The following is a 16,940-nucleotide window of genomic DNA, read 5'->3' as shown; positions in this document are numbered from 1 at the left end:
ATATTTTATATCTAATCAGGTTTTCTTCTGAAGTCCTTATTCACATTGACATTCACATTACTCAAAAAATGGTCCCCACTGAAGCTAATGGAACTAATTCACATTGTTCCTCACTGTGAATATGGAATGTGGGTTAGAGCTTCTTGCATACATTTTGAAATGTATGAGCTAGCTTATACCCCCAATAGGATCTGTAACACCAGTTTTATCTGAATAACATGTGGCACCTTCCCAGAAAGGTGTGAGGAGTTCTTAATAAGTTCCTTTCTTTTTTGAGCCCTGAAATGTAATCATGAGTCAAAGAGGCAATATCTAGCCATCAGTATCATTGTTAAGCATTTTTAGAGACACAGTTTAATAGCTGGATTATTTTTTAAAATATAAAATCCAAGAAAAGTCTCATTCTTGGCTTTTTGCCTGTCAGTGTGAAAAACTTCCTGTCCTCTGTTCGGAGATCTGTATGTATTCTTTGTAGTCAGTCCCTGTGAAGTAACACATTTTGGCCAAAATTTTCAAAAGTTAGTCCCCCCAAATCCATATTGGAGATATAGGTATGCAGACCTCTGAAAATCAAAGGTAATGTAATTTATTTCCATAACTATAGATTTATGTGTAAATCTTTAGGTACCTTCCACACATGAAACTTCTGCATATAGTACTATGGTTAAGTAATATAGATTTAGGTATCAGATATAAGTTAGGTATATGAGGTATTTACATCTGTGTTTGTATAACATCTTCAGATGCACAGTGTTTATAGGAAAGGGGTTTATTAGCAGTGATACAGAGATTTTTTTTTTTTTGAAATGTATCAAATGTGTTACAAATAATTCCATGGAAAACTACTATTAACATAATGTGAAATACATTTGGTGACCCCAGGTTCGGGGGTGGGGTTCAAACCCTCAACCTCTGGCTCCGGAGATTGGGTTTACAGGATCTTTCAAAAAAGGGTTTATTTTTCGAAAGATTCACATCTAGACTAGCCATGTTTATGCTAATGAAGCACGGGATATTTAAATCCCTGCTTCATTAGCAATTTCGATGTGCCTAGTCTACATCTCTGTTGACAGAGAGGGGTAGTCTAGACACAGCCTGAGAAACCTGTTAACTGGCTGCTCTGGTGTGTCTGGAGCAGCCAGTTAACAGGTTTCTCAAAGTGTTTTCACAAGCCACTTTGAGAAACACTTCTTTAGTGCAACTGACATTTATCACTCTTTCCCCATCTTCATACCCCGGTAACCCATAAGTTCACATTGACAATTTTTTTTTCAATGTATTGAGTCGTTCACTTAACTTTTAAATATGTAATGATGTGTTTGTAGGTCTTGATCCAAAGCTCCCTGAAGTCATTGGGAAGACTTCCATTGTCTTCTGTGGCTTTAGACCAAACCTATTCCAAGCTTCTGTGCAATAAAATACGCAGCTTGAAGAATTTTCTTGTATTGAAGGGCACTTTGAAAAACATTAAATCCAAGGAAGTCTGCTGTCTACTATTAATGCCCTCTCCCAAGCAACTAATAATCAAATCTTGCAAAGAAGTATATACCTCTGGTGACCTACTTCTGAGTTTGAGCCATTGGAATCCAAATTAGGGCATTTTTTTAATCTCCCAACACTCTTACTAAAGCTCTCCCTCCCATTCTACCCCCAGTTTTTTTCTTTTTCAGGTAAATATTTACCATAGAGAATGCTATGCAATAGATAGCTATCTTGCTCATGTGTTAAAGAAAGTAGTACATACTTTACTAGTATTAATAAAAGGACATAGCATTTATATAAAACTGAAACAAAATGAAGAAAATAATTCAAAATGGCTTGAAATTAACCAGAGTAGGAATTCATGTAACTGTCTGTAGATAACAATTCTAAGCTGTTTTTTAAAAATATTTCTTTAATATAGGCCATAATCTTACTCCCTTGAAGACAATATCAAACCTTTCATTGACTGCATAGAGAAAAGGGTGAAGCTCTCATATTGCTTTTAACTTTAAATTAATATTTTTATTCACAGTAATCGGTAATTGATTATTGCATGTAGTTATTAATGAAGCACAATACATTTTATAATGTAAATTTATTATATCAAATACATATTTCTTGAGGTTTATATGGGTCTATTCAAAATATAAATGTTAGGAAATATCCATAAGCTTTCTGCATGTTCAGAAATGTACAAGATGGGTGTGGAAGAACTACAGCTAAACAAAATAGGTGATTATATGACGTATATTTTCAGGAGAAAGAAAACCATGCTTTCCAGTCATCTAACAAAATCTCTTAACCAAAAATGAGTTTGTACATAAAAAGGAATTGGGAAGGTTCTGTCCCTTCTTCTATGCATAGCCTATTATTTCTAACTAGCCAATTAGCCTGTCCTAAGACGGGATTTTCAGGTCTCTCCCCTGCCCGGTCTTCTCTCTTCAGCCACCTGGCTCTCTCTCTGCCTCTATCTTTCTTTTCTCCTCCCCTTCCTGCCTCTCACTTGGGGGACCGCAGAACCCAAATGGTCACCCCCATGCGGCGGCCTGGCTGAGCGGCGCAGAAGTCAGCCGAGTGCCACGGCGGGAGGTGAAGGACATGACTCGGGCAACAGCGCTGCCCAGAGGGAACAGCCAGGGAGGCAACAGCGCTGCCCAGAGGGAACAGCCAGCATTTCAGCGTTACAGAGTCATAGACATTGGGCTACTATATATATGATAATATGTTTTCTTTTCAGTCAATGGGCATACGGTAGAGACAGAAGAAATGCATTTTCCAAATGGACAAATAAGAATTTCAGGCAATGTGTGCATTTCCCCAGCACCAGGACTCTGTTTATAAATAATCCATTATCAGTATAAAAAACCTGATATGCTTACATTTTGAAAGTGAGTACAGAAACATGAAAAAAAATCTTCTTGTGAATTACTTTTTCCACAAATTAATTAATTTTAATAATTTATCATATTTTGGAACCTCCTGTCAATTGCATAGTGAGCAAGAACAGAATCAAATGCACAATGCACAGTGGATTTAAGAAAAAATAAGACAAAACTAAGCGTAATCCACTAGTGTCAAGATCTGATCCATTCGTAAGGAAAATTACTGCAGAACTAATTCAGCTAATGCGGGTCTGTTCGCACCATGATGTTCCTAGTAGAAGTGACGTGTACAGTCCAATCTGCTTAGTCTGTTCCCTATATCACAGGGCTGTCTTTACTGCACATTTATTTCAAAATGAGCAGTTTTGGAAGAAATATTCCGAAATAGCTTATTTCGTTTGAAATAGAGCATCTACTTTAATTTAAGACCACCCAGAACCACTTCAGGCAGGGCATCAGGACTTTCTGGAGCTGCTGCCTGAGTCTATCTGAGGGTCATGCTTAAAGGGACACCCCTGTACAGCAGCATTTCAGGCTTTTTTCCTTTGCCTACCTCCTCCAGAGATAGCAAAGCCTTCCCTTTTGCCTGCTGCGGTTGCCCTTGCGGACATCTCAGCTATCCATCTATGGAGCTGGAATTGCCTCTGGGCAGTCAACATCTCTTTCAGCTTGTGCTGCGCCTCATGCAGAAGTTTCTGCTGGTTGCCTTCTAGGCCCTGCAGGAGCCCAATCCCCCTTCTCCACAGAGGCTACGTCTAGACTGCAAGCCTCTTTCGAAAAAGAGCATCTAGAAGGCAATTTCTTCTTTCGAAAAAGTGAGCCGCTTTTTCGAAAGAGAGCACCCAGGCAGTCTGGATGCTCTCTTTTGAAAAAGCCCTGTTTGCATTCAAGAACGCCTTTTTTCGAAAGAGAACTTTCAAAAAAAGGCGTTCTTCCTCGTGAAATGAGGAGTGCCGCCATCGAAAGAAAAGCCACGTTCTTTCGATTTAATTTCAAAAGAACGCGGCTGTAGGCTAGATGCAGGTGAAGTTTTTTCGAAAAAAACCCTGCAGTCCAGACACAGCCAGAGAGACCTTCCTCACCTCTCTGCGGATGAGGCTCATGCTGCTGGATCCTGCCCGATTTGCACTGCGCACCATACATTGCCGCTTCTAGTGTCTTGACACCAGTGCTGACTGGTAGGACTGGCTCATCGTGGAATGGTGGGGTAACAAGAGGTGGCTCCAGTATTGTTTGATGAGGAAGGACATCTTTCTGGAGCTTTGTGAGTGGCGTTCCCTGGCCCTCACATAACAGGACACTCACATGAGACCCGCCATTCCCCTCCAGAAGTGTGTTGCCATTTCCCTATGGAAGCTCGCAACAAAGGACAGCTACAAATTCATCAGGAACCAGTTCGGTGTGGGGAGATTGAGTGTCAGGGCCGTGCTCATGCAGGTATGGCACTCTCAGGCAACTGTCCCTGGATGGAGGTGGACTGCTGGAATGGGGTTCCCTAGGGAATCGAGGATGGGTTGTGGTGATGTTGTTGGTTGTGGTACAAGCCCCCTTCCCAAGAGGTTTTTTTCAGTGCTGCCCTCACAAAGCCTTGCTGGGATATGGAGTAAGTGGGGGAGGGGGTTGCGCCTGGTGTGTGTGTGAGGTGGGGGGTTGGGCTCAGGCACCCCATAAGGGCTCTGGCCATTCTCTGATTTTCTGTTTGCTTGTTTGTGTCCTTCTATGGGTGGTGCAGGCCATGAATATCCACATTGGCGATGTAGACACCATTGTCACCAGCTTTGACGACATGGGCTTCCCCAACTGCTGGGTGGGAGGGTCTATTGATGGCACCCACATCCCCATCCAGACTCCCGACCACCAGGCTTCTGTCTACATCAACTGGAAGGGAGACTTCTCGATGGTTCAGCAGGCCCTCATGAACCACTGGGGCTACTTTATGAACATCTACGTCAGGTGGTTGGGGAAGATGCATGGCGCCCGTGTCTTCTGCAACTCCAGCATGTTCCAGAAGTTGCACATTGGAACTCCACTGCACCATCCGGGTCAGGGACATTGACATGCCCATGTGTATGGTGGAGGACGCAGCCTATCCTCTCTTCCTTGGCTCATGAAGCCCTACCCTGGACACTTTGACCACTCCAGGGAATGGTTCAGTGCCAGACTCAGCAGGGCCCACATGGTCACTGAGGGTGCCTTCAGGCATCTGAAGACACAGTTAAGATGCCTCCTCGCCCAACTCAACATCAGTGAGCAGAACATCCCACACTTGGTGGCCACATGCTGGGTGCTCCACAATATTTGTGAGTGAAAAGGGGAGGAATTCCTGCCAGGGTTGGGGGAAGAGACAGATTGCCTCAGCAGGGTCTTCAAGCCGCCATACATGGCTACCATCGGGAAGGCCCATCAAGGAACCATGCTCATCCAGGGGGCCCTGAGGAAGAATTTTTCACAAGGACCCCAGTAACACCCTTCCCTGGCCTCACCACTAGGGGCCTGTACATCACCCTTTTCTGCCTTTCCTCCAACATCCCTTCCTTCCCTTCCTCCCTTCCCCTGCAGAGACAATAAAACAGAAAAAAAACCTCTGTGTTGTTTTTATTTGGGCTCAAAGTAACTGGGGAGGGACTGGGGAAAGGACCTGGGAGATGGGAGGAGAGAGGCAGGAGGGGAAGGAGGAGGGAAGAGAATCTTGGAGGGAGGAGGAGAGAGCTGGAAGGGGGGAGGGGTAAGGAGAGGCTCAGGGCTGGGGCTGGAAATGGCACCTAGCTTTGGGGATCCCACTGCCATGAGTGTGGGGGCCTTGGTGGCTACGGGATGGAGGGGGAGGTGTGTGTGAGCGGCAGATGCTCTTGCACCTTGCCACACTGTCCCTGGGAGTGGATGCTGCCCTGAGAGTGCGGGCATGCTTATGTGTGCCTTATGTGGCACTGCTGAGGGTGTGTGTGTGTGTCTTATGTGGCACTGCTGAGGGTGTGTGTGTGTGTGTGTGTGTGTGTGTGTGTGTGCGCCTTATGTGGCACTGCTGAGGGTGTGTGTGTGTGTGTGTGTGTGTCCCCATATCCCCAGCCTCCTTCTAATGGTGGCTGGTAGAGGGAGTGTATCCCTGTCCGACCCTATGGGCAATAGCACAAGAGTCCTCTGGTGCAGCCTGCTGGGACTGTGTGCCCTGCACTGTTATTCCACATGCTCCCACATGCACAGGCTGATGCACAGTCCCCAGGCTGCAAAGGCCGAGTGCGGAGCGGGCCCCAGCCCCCTCGCCTCCCACACCTTCAGTCCTGTGTGCATAGAGATCATGATGACACTCACCAGATGTGGATTCCCCAACCTTGGACGATGCTGGGATATGTCCAGATCATGGGGGACTGGCTCTAGGGTCAGAACAGTGATGGTGCTAGCCTCTTCTGACTCCTCCTCTTCCTCCTCCTGCTCATCTCTATCCCCAGGGAGGACGATGACGGGCATCTTGAGCCCCAAATCCACTACTGTGATGGGAGGGGACTGGCCTGCCCTCCGGGATGCAGTCCCGGTCCTCATATTAAGGGCAGGTATGGGATTAGCCCCGAAATGGGAGCTACACTCTCAGGCCCTGGCATATGCCTGGAGGAGCTCCTTCACTTTCATCTGCACCCACACCTGGTTGTGTACGCACCCTTTTTTGGCCAGGCTCTCAGCCATCTGACCATAGACATCCATGCTCCTGTGTCTGGTGAGGAGATCCTGGAGGTTTGCCTCCTCTCACCTGGACCTCAGTGAGGTCCAGGATCTCTGCACCAGACCAGAAAGGTACACGCTTTTTTCGGCCCTGGGAAGGCTCTTGAAAGCTGTCTGACTGCTCCCTGGGAGCAGTGGAGGGCTGGGTGGGAACTACAGACTGGCTTCTTGTAGCCATATCTTTGGCAGTGGCAGCTGCTGGGTAACTCAGGGCTGACAGGTCCTCCTGCGTGCCACAAGCCCTTTTCTCTGAAGCTACAGCTTTGTGGGCTCCAGGGGAAGGGGGGGAACTATAGAGTTTGGCTGAGTGTAGACAGAGCATCCAACAGGGAACCTTGGGAAGGGCTGGCAGCCCCTTATTTCAAAATAACTGCATCTGCCCTGTCTACACAGCCTCTATTTCAAAAAAACTATTCCTTGTACAATGAGGTTTACCAACACCAAAATAAGCCACCCATTATTTTGAAAGAATTTAAAAATAATGGAATAGCTGTGTAGACACTTGCATAGTTATTTTGGAATAATGGCTGTTCTGGCTACCCCTATAGAACAGTCTTGCAATAAGGGGGCTATGCACATATGAATGGGTCAGCCTTCATAAGTCAGCTTGCAAAAATCAGAGTTTATGGGAAGAATAGATGTATAGAATCTTACTGACTTCAACAGTCAAATTACTTAGTGCCAATGGCACTCTTAAATGTTTGGGCACACATATTCAGAATTAGCCTCTGATTCTGTGGTGTTATAGCTGTTGGATGCTGTGCATGAGCCTCTTTATACTTGATTTCCAGAAGTTCTTAAATATATTCAACTTGAGTTAAAGTTAGTAGGAGCTCTGATAAACAGTGTGCTCAGCATTTCTGAAATTTGGACACCCTGAATCAGAGACTATTTCTAAAAATTTCTGCCTTGCTGATGTTTCTTTTCTGTAGTTCTCCAAAAGGAGGTTGGGAGTTATGGCTATAATAGGCACGTAAGAGAAAAAATATATTTATGTGGGAAGAAGGGAAAATGTCAGTTGCTATTTTTCTCTTTTCAGATAAAAGTGATGACTACTAATCCATGTCTGAATGCTTTCCTTCAAAATGTCTTTTTGCTAAATATGTCAGTAACCATAATTTAGGAAAGAAGAAAAAATTCCCAGCGCCCTCTTACAAAATACTTACAATACAAATTCACACAGACCAATGTTCTACCAGGTCTTGTACATGTCGATTGGAACTCCTTGTTGCTCAGAGTGGATAGCATCAGCTTCTGCCTCAGTACGTTTTTGCTAGTGACAAGTTTGAAAAGCACGAGAAATCTGTAGTACAGAGAATTTTCAGCATTAGTTCAGCTGAACCTAAGGCTCCTTAGCCTTCCTCTGCCTGGTTTTGTAGATACTAATATTGTGTCATGGAATTACAACAGGAGCTGTCAGAAATTGGATGTCTTTCATTCCAAGCTTCTGAACAGATATCCATAGCAGTCACTGCCCACTTTCCTCTCAAGACTATCAGAAGCTACTGGTTATGAAGGGGAAGGAGCAAGTCTTTTAGGAGTAAATAGCACATAATCCTGTTTTCCTCTCATCATTCATATGGAGGTTTCTCGTTTGCTCTTCTTTCCACAAAACATTGCCTCCTTCCTCTACAACCATGTGCCGGTCTTGAATCCAGAATACAAATATGTGTTAGTTTTCCTGTTCACAAAAATCTCACCCTGGACTGCTTCTCCAACTAGTATACCATCTCCTTTTCATCTCCAAACTCATTGAACGTATAGTCTGCAAATGTTTATGGAGTTACCTTCTTCCAATTCCCTGTCATACCCCTCACCAATCTCAGTTTAAAAAGAAGAAGAAGAAGAAGAAGAAGCAAGCAGCTACAGCAATACAATTGTAACAGCCTTGATGAATTCTGGTTGGTTTGCCTGTAACTTTGTATACTCTTATAAGAAGATAATATAAATATGCTACAGAAGTCAAAGGGCTCCTTTTTCTCTATTTCCCACCCATGTTGGGAAAAAGTTCTATTTCTAGTCTTGCAACAGACCCCTTCATAAAATGGGCAACAACTAACAGTTACAACAAGAAACAAAACTGACAACAGTAGATGTTTTTTTCTACATATGGATACAAACTGCTCAGAAGTATTTGAAAGCATATAGCAATGTACATACTTGTGCAATATAACTTAATGTAAAGTTTATTAATTTTAAAGGATAATTTAAAGCTTTTTGAAAGATTGAGATTCTTTCTAAGGATCTATCATAAGCAAAGACTTTTTTTTATTTTTAGAATATTTTGATATAAAATCTTAACAATATGAAAAGTCCTAATTTCTGATTAATATTTTCTGTTTTCTTCATAACTATTCTTTCAAATTTATTTCATTAAAAGTTGTTTTTTGTATCATTTTCATTTCAAAACATTATAAAGGTTATAACCATTAATTATTTTCTTTCCCTCAGAGCCTCAGACCTGCACTTTGAAAGACTTCCTTTGCGCAAATGGAGATTGTGTTTCTTCAAGATTCTGGTGTGATGGGGATTATGACTGTGCAGATGGCTCAGATGAGGTAGGCTTCTTCACAGCAAAAAGAAAAAAAATCCTTTAGAAAACAGATCAAAATACAGCTTACTGAAGCAGGAGTTGTTTCCTCCCCTCCCCTACAGGGAGGAATAAAACCTTCCATTCTTAGCCATCAAATATCACAGCCCCCAGGTGAATGCATAGACATATGAAGGAAAATAGAACTAATTCTACCAGTTATATCTAATGGGAATTCTTCATTTAGCTTAGGTAGCAGAAGCTTGTCTTTTATGGAGGAATAGGTTATGAGTTTATTCCCTGTGCTCCAATTGCAGAACACAGTCACCTGACAATCATTCTTTCTGTGTATATACATTTTTCAGCCTCAGATGGTTTCAGTATTTACATGCTCTGTTTGTAGTTTGTGTCCATGTGCTAATATTCACATTCTGCCCCAACTCAACATATGCAACATATTAAAAGTAGTGGGAGTTGCATGGAATAAGGGAATAAAGCTTCCTGATGATAGAACACAGTGCTATAAGCTCATTGAAAACCATATTTTCATATAGAAATGTTACTAAGTAAATATTGTAACTATCAGAAATGAGAACAATAGGAATTATACATATCTAGAATGATAAATGGTTCTAAGAAATCAAAGACATTGAGCATATGAATTTTTTACGATTGCTATTTGCTAATTTGATAGATAGCATAACTGCATTCTTTTCCCTACACTGATAATGCACACAAATCTATTTTTTGCTCTGTCTTGTGACTGATCACAACAAGGTTAACTTAATACATTTTCTGTAATACTGCTTTCCTCCCACATTATATATAACTCATACATTTCTCTCAGATTTCTTTGGACTTTGATGCCACTGAGGATGTAATGCCATATTGTTCTCTTTGTTTCAGTCTTTTAGCCTTGCCCTCCTATTTTGATCATCTTTAACTATTGAACATTTTTATGCATCCACTAAGTAATTTAAACAGTTTTAATATATTTTCATATATGGTGTCCCAAGGGAATAAGTACATTCAATAGCACTGTATTAAGTAAAGACACCCCTGAGAGAAGAAACATCAGTATATTAATAATTGTTTGGGGAGGGGTTAATTGCATTAATATTTACAGGTCAAAAGCTGCCAAAATATCATCAGGACAACATGATTATACTTCCAACAATGACACTCAAGTGAGGTGCTAGCTATCCCATTGCAAAAACTGGACCCCATTTTAAAGAGTGCTTTGCTAAGTAAGGACTCAGTTCTGCAATCTTTATTCAAAATCAGTAATATCACATTGTATTGCAAGTTATTTCTCTTTGTTCAATAGGAACTGGGCCCTAGATATTCTGACTGGCTGAATGTTCACAATTGTTTCATATAAAACCTTTATATGGACAGATATACTCAATTATATTATTTTGTTTATAACAGCGATATTGTGAACATGGCTGTTCAAAAGACCAGTTCCAGTGTTCCAATGGTCAGTGCATATCAGCAAAATGGAAATGTGATGGTCATGAAGACTGCAAATTTGGGGATGATGAGAAAAATTGTGAGCCAGGTAGGCCTACATAAGTAACGTGTATATTTTCCAGGGGGAAAAAAAATTAAAATATAAGAAGAACAGAAAAGAGAAAGTGATTAAACAAATCAAGATGGTTGATGTTAGAAATAACCAGCACATGGCTCAGTAGCAAATTCATTGATTTGTTGCATATGTTATCTTTTTTAGAAAGAATTTCTGTAAAACTTAGTTTCACATTACATTTCCTGATATGAAATAGAGAGGTCAGAGGATCTCAGTGGCTTAAACTAGTGGTTCCCAATATTTTTTTATACCGTAGATAAGCAAACTCATTCAAAAACCAGTATAGAAACATTTCATTATGATAATTAATTTTAAGAGGTCACATGTTATTATACATTGCAGTAGTATGTACAGAATACATGCCATTGTAATGGATTTTTTTATTATTATTCCACCCAAAGTATTCGCTTTCCACCTTAAAAAGTCATACATAACACATCACTAGTTACCCAATTTTATTTCCACCACTGTTAAAAATCATACATAAAATATCACTAGCTAGTCTAACTAAATAACATGAAAGTATATGACTTACTGATGAGATCACATCAGTGGGATTGTTGGGCTTGTTTGCCTGACACAAGCAAGTCATATCGAGGTATTGTGCTTGACAACAAGACTCGTAGTGTGTTTCTCACGTCAAGCCTATTTCGATGACTGATCTTAGTAGCAATCACTGCAGAGAAATCTATTTCAAAAAGCTTTGTAGAATGAAACAGCAGCAAGGTCTTGAGAGCTAAGGTGCTGAGTTCTGAATATTCACCCTTTATTTTAATCTGGAAGGATGACAGAGATGAGGATGTGTTAAGTCCTCCATCATATGCCAGCTCAATCAGCTGATCATCTTGCAGTGTTGGCAAGTCCAATTTCTTGTTAGCAGCAAGCAAATGGATCACAAATCCATTGTTTCCCGACTCTTAGATCTTTTGAATTTGGGAAATATTTCTCAACTATGTCCATGGTGACTTCAGGTGCTAACGTGGGAAGTCCAATAGCTTCTCCTGAAAAATCCACAAAAATATGAAAAACGTGAAAAATTCCCCTACCCACGCATTTCCCCCAGATTTCCAGTTTGGTTTTGAAGGCTGTGATTTTATCTGACATTTTAAAAATGGATGGCATTCTCCCTTGCAGCAAGAGACTGAGTTTGTTCAGTGTAGCGAATATGTCACTCAAATATGCAAGTTTAGCGAACTGGATCTTTTCATTAAAATGTGCAGCTAATGGTGACTTTTTATCTGTGAGAAACCTCTGAAGCTATTCTCTTAAAGACTCTGGTCAGAGCTTTCTCTTTTGACAGCCAACAAACTTCTGTATTCAGGAGAAACTACTTGTGTTCAGCATGCATATCCTAGCATAACGATTCAAATAAACGTGAATTTAGTGCATGTGTTTTGATATAATTAACTGTATGGATCATGCAATGAAAAACATCAAGACGTTCAGGACAAAGTTTTTGGGTTGCCAACATTTTGCGATGAATGACAGTGAGTAGACTAACATTTAGGCACCACTTCTTTTACCCTGGTTGTGAAAGCCTTCCAGTCATCACAGCAGCGCCATCAGTACAAACTCCAACATAATAAATCCAGTTGAGCTTCCCTGAAATGTAACCATCCAAAACTCTGAAGATTTCTGCCTCTGTTGTGTTGGTAGGCAGGAGAAGTGCACACAATAAATCTTCATGCACATCATCTTCAAAAATATAAGGCACATACACTAACAGCATTGCCTTGTTTTTAATTTCGGTTGATTCATCGACCTGAATTGAAAACAATCGAGATCCATTTATCCTTTCTAGCATCTATTCCTCGATGTCCTCAGCTATTTAGTTGATCCTTCTGGCAACAGTAATGTTGGAAAGAGGAACTTGTCCTATCTTGCAAGCTGCCGTTTCCCCAAACAGCTCACAACAGATATCTTTTGCAGCAGGAAGAATAAGCTCTTCACCAATTGTAAAAGAATTTTTAGCTTTGGCAATTTGGTGAGCTACTAGAAATGATGCCTTCAAAGCAGCCATGTTTGAGGGCACACATGTGGTATCGCAAAATAATTGTTTTTGTCCTTCAAATTTGTTTTTTTCTATTAAAAAAAATCAATCCGTTTTTCTTCAAGAGGGGGATATTAGACTCTAAATGTTGAACTAACTTTGAAGGCTTAATTGCTTCATTAAAGAGCAATTTTGGCACATATAACACACAAAACTTTTGGAGCCTGTGAATTGCCACATGCAATAAAACCATATTTTAAATACAAGAAGTTATAGTTGCAATTGAACGTTGCTCTTTTTTGTGTTTTTGCATTTGCTTGGTATTTGTATTTTCTCATTGTACATAGAGTCTACAATGTTCTCCTCTTCATTGTTCAGGAAGTCATTGACTTTTTTGGCAGAAGCACACTTTCCAAAAAAGAAAACCATGGAATTTTGCTTGATCATCTTTTAGGTGTTATATTTGACAGAAGTGACTAGACACAGTTACCGCTGTCCAATTTAAAGAGCTAATAGCACAGTATTTGGCTAAGCAAGGACATTCCCACCAAATCAATCATCAAGGCACAGTATGCTGTGGCTCAGCAGCCAACAGTTCACAGCCCAGCACCAGTCTCTGGACAAGTGGTTGGGGACTATTGGTTTAGACCATGTATTTTTACTCTGAATGACATGGTGTACTTTTGCACAGAATGCTGCAAAATACAGTGTTCTGAAATTAAGTTGCTACTGCTGCTTGTGGCTGGGCATCCAGAGAACAAGCAAACAGAAGGCTTTGGGGGTAGGAAAGATATATATTGTCCTGTGGTGATTATATGATACTAGGAACAGAGTTCTAGCATTTTTAGTCGGAGCTTTACTACAAGAGTTCCTGTGTAAAACTAGGCAAGATATTTATTCTGCCTTTTACTCAGTTTCCCATGCTGTAATATTGGAATAATAATGGTTAATTTCCATAAGGATATTGGTGTTTAAACCACAATAAAGTACAATGAGATCTTAAGATGTAAAGTGGCATGCATTATTAATAACATTAGTATTCATTATTAAAATTTAGAAAAGATGTAGTATTTACCTGATATTTTTCTGTAGAGTTTATAAAAATACTTGAGCTATTTTTCTCTTTGCCAAATTACCCTGTGCCTCGAAGATTTATATTAGAAACAATATGCTAGAAATACTTAGTTTTTTGTTAGCTTTGTTAGGTATTTTCCTCCTGATTTCATACTGTAATTTGCTAGTGCTGACCTTTGTGTTCATTCAGAGTCTGACTGAAATCACTACAATATAGAGGCACGAGGGTCCATGTCCACAGATCTGATGCATAATTTAGTACCATAGAGTGGAGACTTTGGGATGGGAAGCTTGTCATTTTTTATAGTATAAATTATCTAACTCAATTTTGATGCAGTATAAATATAAATTGCAGTGTACATGCTATTCTTACTATACATTTTTTTAGATTGTTGAAATAGTTTGCATTTAATTTATGGAGTCTGTCATCTTATTTCTTGAAAAATCTACTTGCGTAAATGCATGTTGTTCAAGGTTTTGTTGAGGTAAACAGCAATTTGTTTTATAGGCCTCATTTTAAATTATAATCCCAGAGTGAACATCAGTCTTGCAGAATTCTATTTTCCCATAATGATTAGTTTTGCCAACATGGTAAAATATAATTAATTTTGGGGTTTTACATTCTGTGTAGTTTCGTCAGTCATTATTAGTCATCATGGCCTAGAACAAGCAAATAGCTATTGGAGATGGTCATTTACATTTGTGTTATAATTTTTCAAGGGTAGTATAAAAAATTTCATAACAGTGGGCCAGCCATAAGTGGGGGTTTTGCGTGTGTGTGCACACGCGCCTACTGCACTCAAAATTTGCAAACAAAAAGGTGGGGGAGAGTTTTATGGGATACCCAAAGCATCCATTGTGACCCCCCCACACACATCCCTAAGACCGATACCTGGATTGAAGGGCCTGAGATCTGAGTTCTATTTCCACTTCAGGAAAAAAGTGTTGTGTAAACTCAGTTGAAGTCTTTGTGCTTCTGCTTCCCTATTTATAAAAATGTTCCTACTTCACAGGAGTCATATGAGGTTTCATTCATTAATGAATAAAATTCACTTGTATACAAAGTGCCTAGGCCTGTGTATCATTTACGATCCAAACAGGCCTGCCAACATGTGGGGCAGAGGGGCAAGTTGCCTTGGGGCCTGGTGAATCAAAAGGACTGGGATTTGCAGGATGCTGCTGCTGCCTCATATGACACACTCCAGGCAGCGCTGTGGTCTGTTTGGATTAGGCATGACACGCTGCAGGAGATGCTGCTAGGGGAAGCTAGATGCAGCCTCTCCCCTTCTGCTCAAGTCCCTGCCATGTATAGGGACAGGAAGCTTCCTCCCTTTGCTCAGAGGCCTGGCAAGTCTGTTGGCATCACCGGTATTAAATAGTTATAAAAATGTATGAGATCCTTAGCTGGGAGATGCTATATTAATTTTAAAAGTTGTACTTAACTTTATTAGTAGTAGAATTAGTTGGATTATTTTATTCATCTGTTAGCATTTTTCTTTGAAAATATATATTTATAAGTTTGCATATGTTTTGTGCTTTGTCTGCTAAGATAGGGTTTAATATCCAGTATCTGTTATTGATTACCCTGAGCGGAATCCTGGCTCCTTTGAGGTCAATGACAAAACTCGTATTGAATTCAGTGGGGTCTGGATTTCACCCTGTATGTTCAAAATGGTTAACAGTTATTTAGTCATTGCTACTAACTATAGCAGTTTTAAAAACAGAAATGTAAATGTTAGTACTTAAACATGCGTCCTTTTCTATACATATATAAAGATGCATTATTGCAGCCCAATAATGTAGGATAGAAATCACTTTGGTCAAGGTTGCCTAAGAAGTTTTCTGTTATCTGTTACTCAGGACTTTCTGAGCATGAAGACAATAAAAAATAAATACATTTTTAATAAAAAAAATATATACTTGCAACCTTTTAACTGTGCTTTTGTAGTGCACAGCTACTTGTTCTTGTGAAAACAGGCACCATAATTACAGATTATGGAATGTACACAAAATATTCCCATATTTCAACAAAATATATATGTATCTCATAAGATTTACTTAATTCTGTCTTTCAAATATGAAGTTACTTGTTAATAAATTGCTAATGCTAAAATTTCTGTCTGTAATTAGCATCTCCAACTTGTTCTTCGAGCGAGTATGTGTGTGCAAGTGGAGGATGTATCTCAGCATCTTTGAGGTGTAATGGAGATTTGGACTGTGCTGATGGCTCTGATGAGGTAACTGGTATATTTCTTTTGAGCCCCTTACATTATTGATGTGAGGTGCATGATAAAAAATTAGAAGCTTAAAATTAATAAAATTAGAATTACAGGCAGTCCCCGGGTTACATGGATCCGACTTACATCGGATCCCTACTTACAAACGAGGTGAGGCAACCCCGCACTAGCTGCTTCCCCCCAGCAGACCAGGGAGACGCGAAGCTAGCGTCCCCCCCCCCCCAGCAGATGAGGGAGACACAAAGCGGCTTTTCTCAGCAGACACCTCAGCTTGAGAATAAAGGACTGAGGGAAGTGAGGTGTGGGAGAATAAAACTGAGCTCTGGAGAAATGTTTGGCTAGAGTTTCCCCTACAATATGTACCAATTCCGACTTATATACAAATTCAACTTAAGAACAAACCTACAGTCCCTATCTTGTACGTAACCCGGGGACAGCCTGTAATTTCATTAGCCCATTGTTTTTTACTGTCAAATTATACGAACAACATATGCATGAATATAATATATTAGCATCTGTATTCCAGATGTTGAATTGAACTTCAGTAGCAATTTCAATTGCAGTGTCAATAGTAAAGAAGCAGCAGCGGCCAGGGCAAATTCTGCTTGGTGCATCTGTAACTGTATATTGGTATTATTAATGAATACTGCAGTACACATCTGTATTTAAACAGATGGATTGTGTAACAGAATGTAAAGAAGATCAGTTTCGATGCAAAAATAAGGCCCACTGTATCCCCATCAGATGGCTATGTGATGGAATCCATGACTGTGTGGATGGCAGTGATGAAGACAACTGTGAAAGAGGTGAGACATTGTTCTTGTCACCAAATGGTAAACTCTTGATTTTCTCCAATTATTTATATTAAAAGCTTATTATAAGTTAGCAACACCTCAGAGGGTACTACAGTGGATTAAATGAAGGCTTTGTGATTCTTTACAAA

The 16,940-nt window shown here is 40.4% G+C and overlaps 1 protein-coding gene across 2 annotated transcripts in view; it reads left to right on the top strand.

The window, feature by feature from the left end:
* Positions 1-16,940, top strand: part of LRP1B (LDL receptor related protein 1B) — a 1,349,043-nt gene that overhangs the window by 1,197,779 nt on the left and 134,324 nt on the right. For both annotated transcript variants that reach the window (XM_075933312.1, XM_075933313.1), the window contains 4 exons: positions 9,030-9,136; positions 10,540-10,669; positions 15,891-15,997; positions 16,671-16,803. In XM_075933312.1, coding sequence (XP_075789427.1) covers positions 9,030-9,136; positions 10,540-10,669; positions 15,891-15,997; positions 16,671-16,803 — 477 coding nt within the window. The remainder of the gene's footprint in view (positions 1-9,029; positions 9,137-10,539; positions 10,670-15,890; positions 15,998-16,670; positions 16,804-16,940) is intronic.

This window comes from Pelodiscus sinensis, chromosome 7, assembly GCF_049634645.1.
Source record: "Pelodiscus sinensis isolate JC-2024 chromosome 7, ASM4963464v1, whole genome shotgun sequence".
NCBI classification, from domain to species: Eukaryota; Metazoa; Chordata; order Testudines; family Trionychidae; genus Pelodiscus; species Pelodiscus sinensis.
The sequence above is the reverse complement of the archived record's forward strand: the minus strand, read 5'-3'. Positions and strand labels throughout refer to the sequence as shown.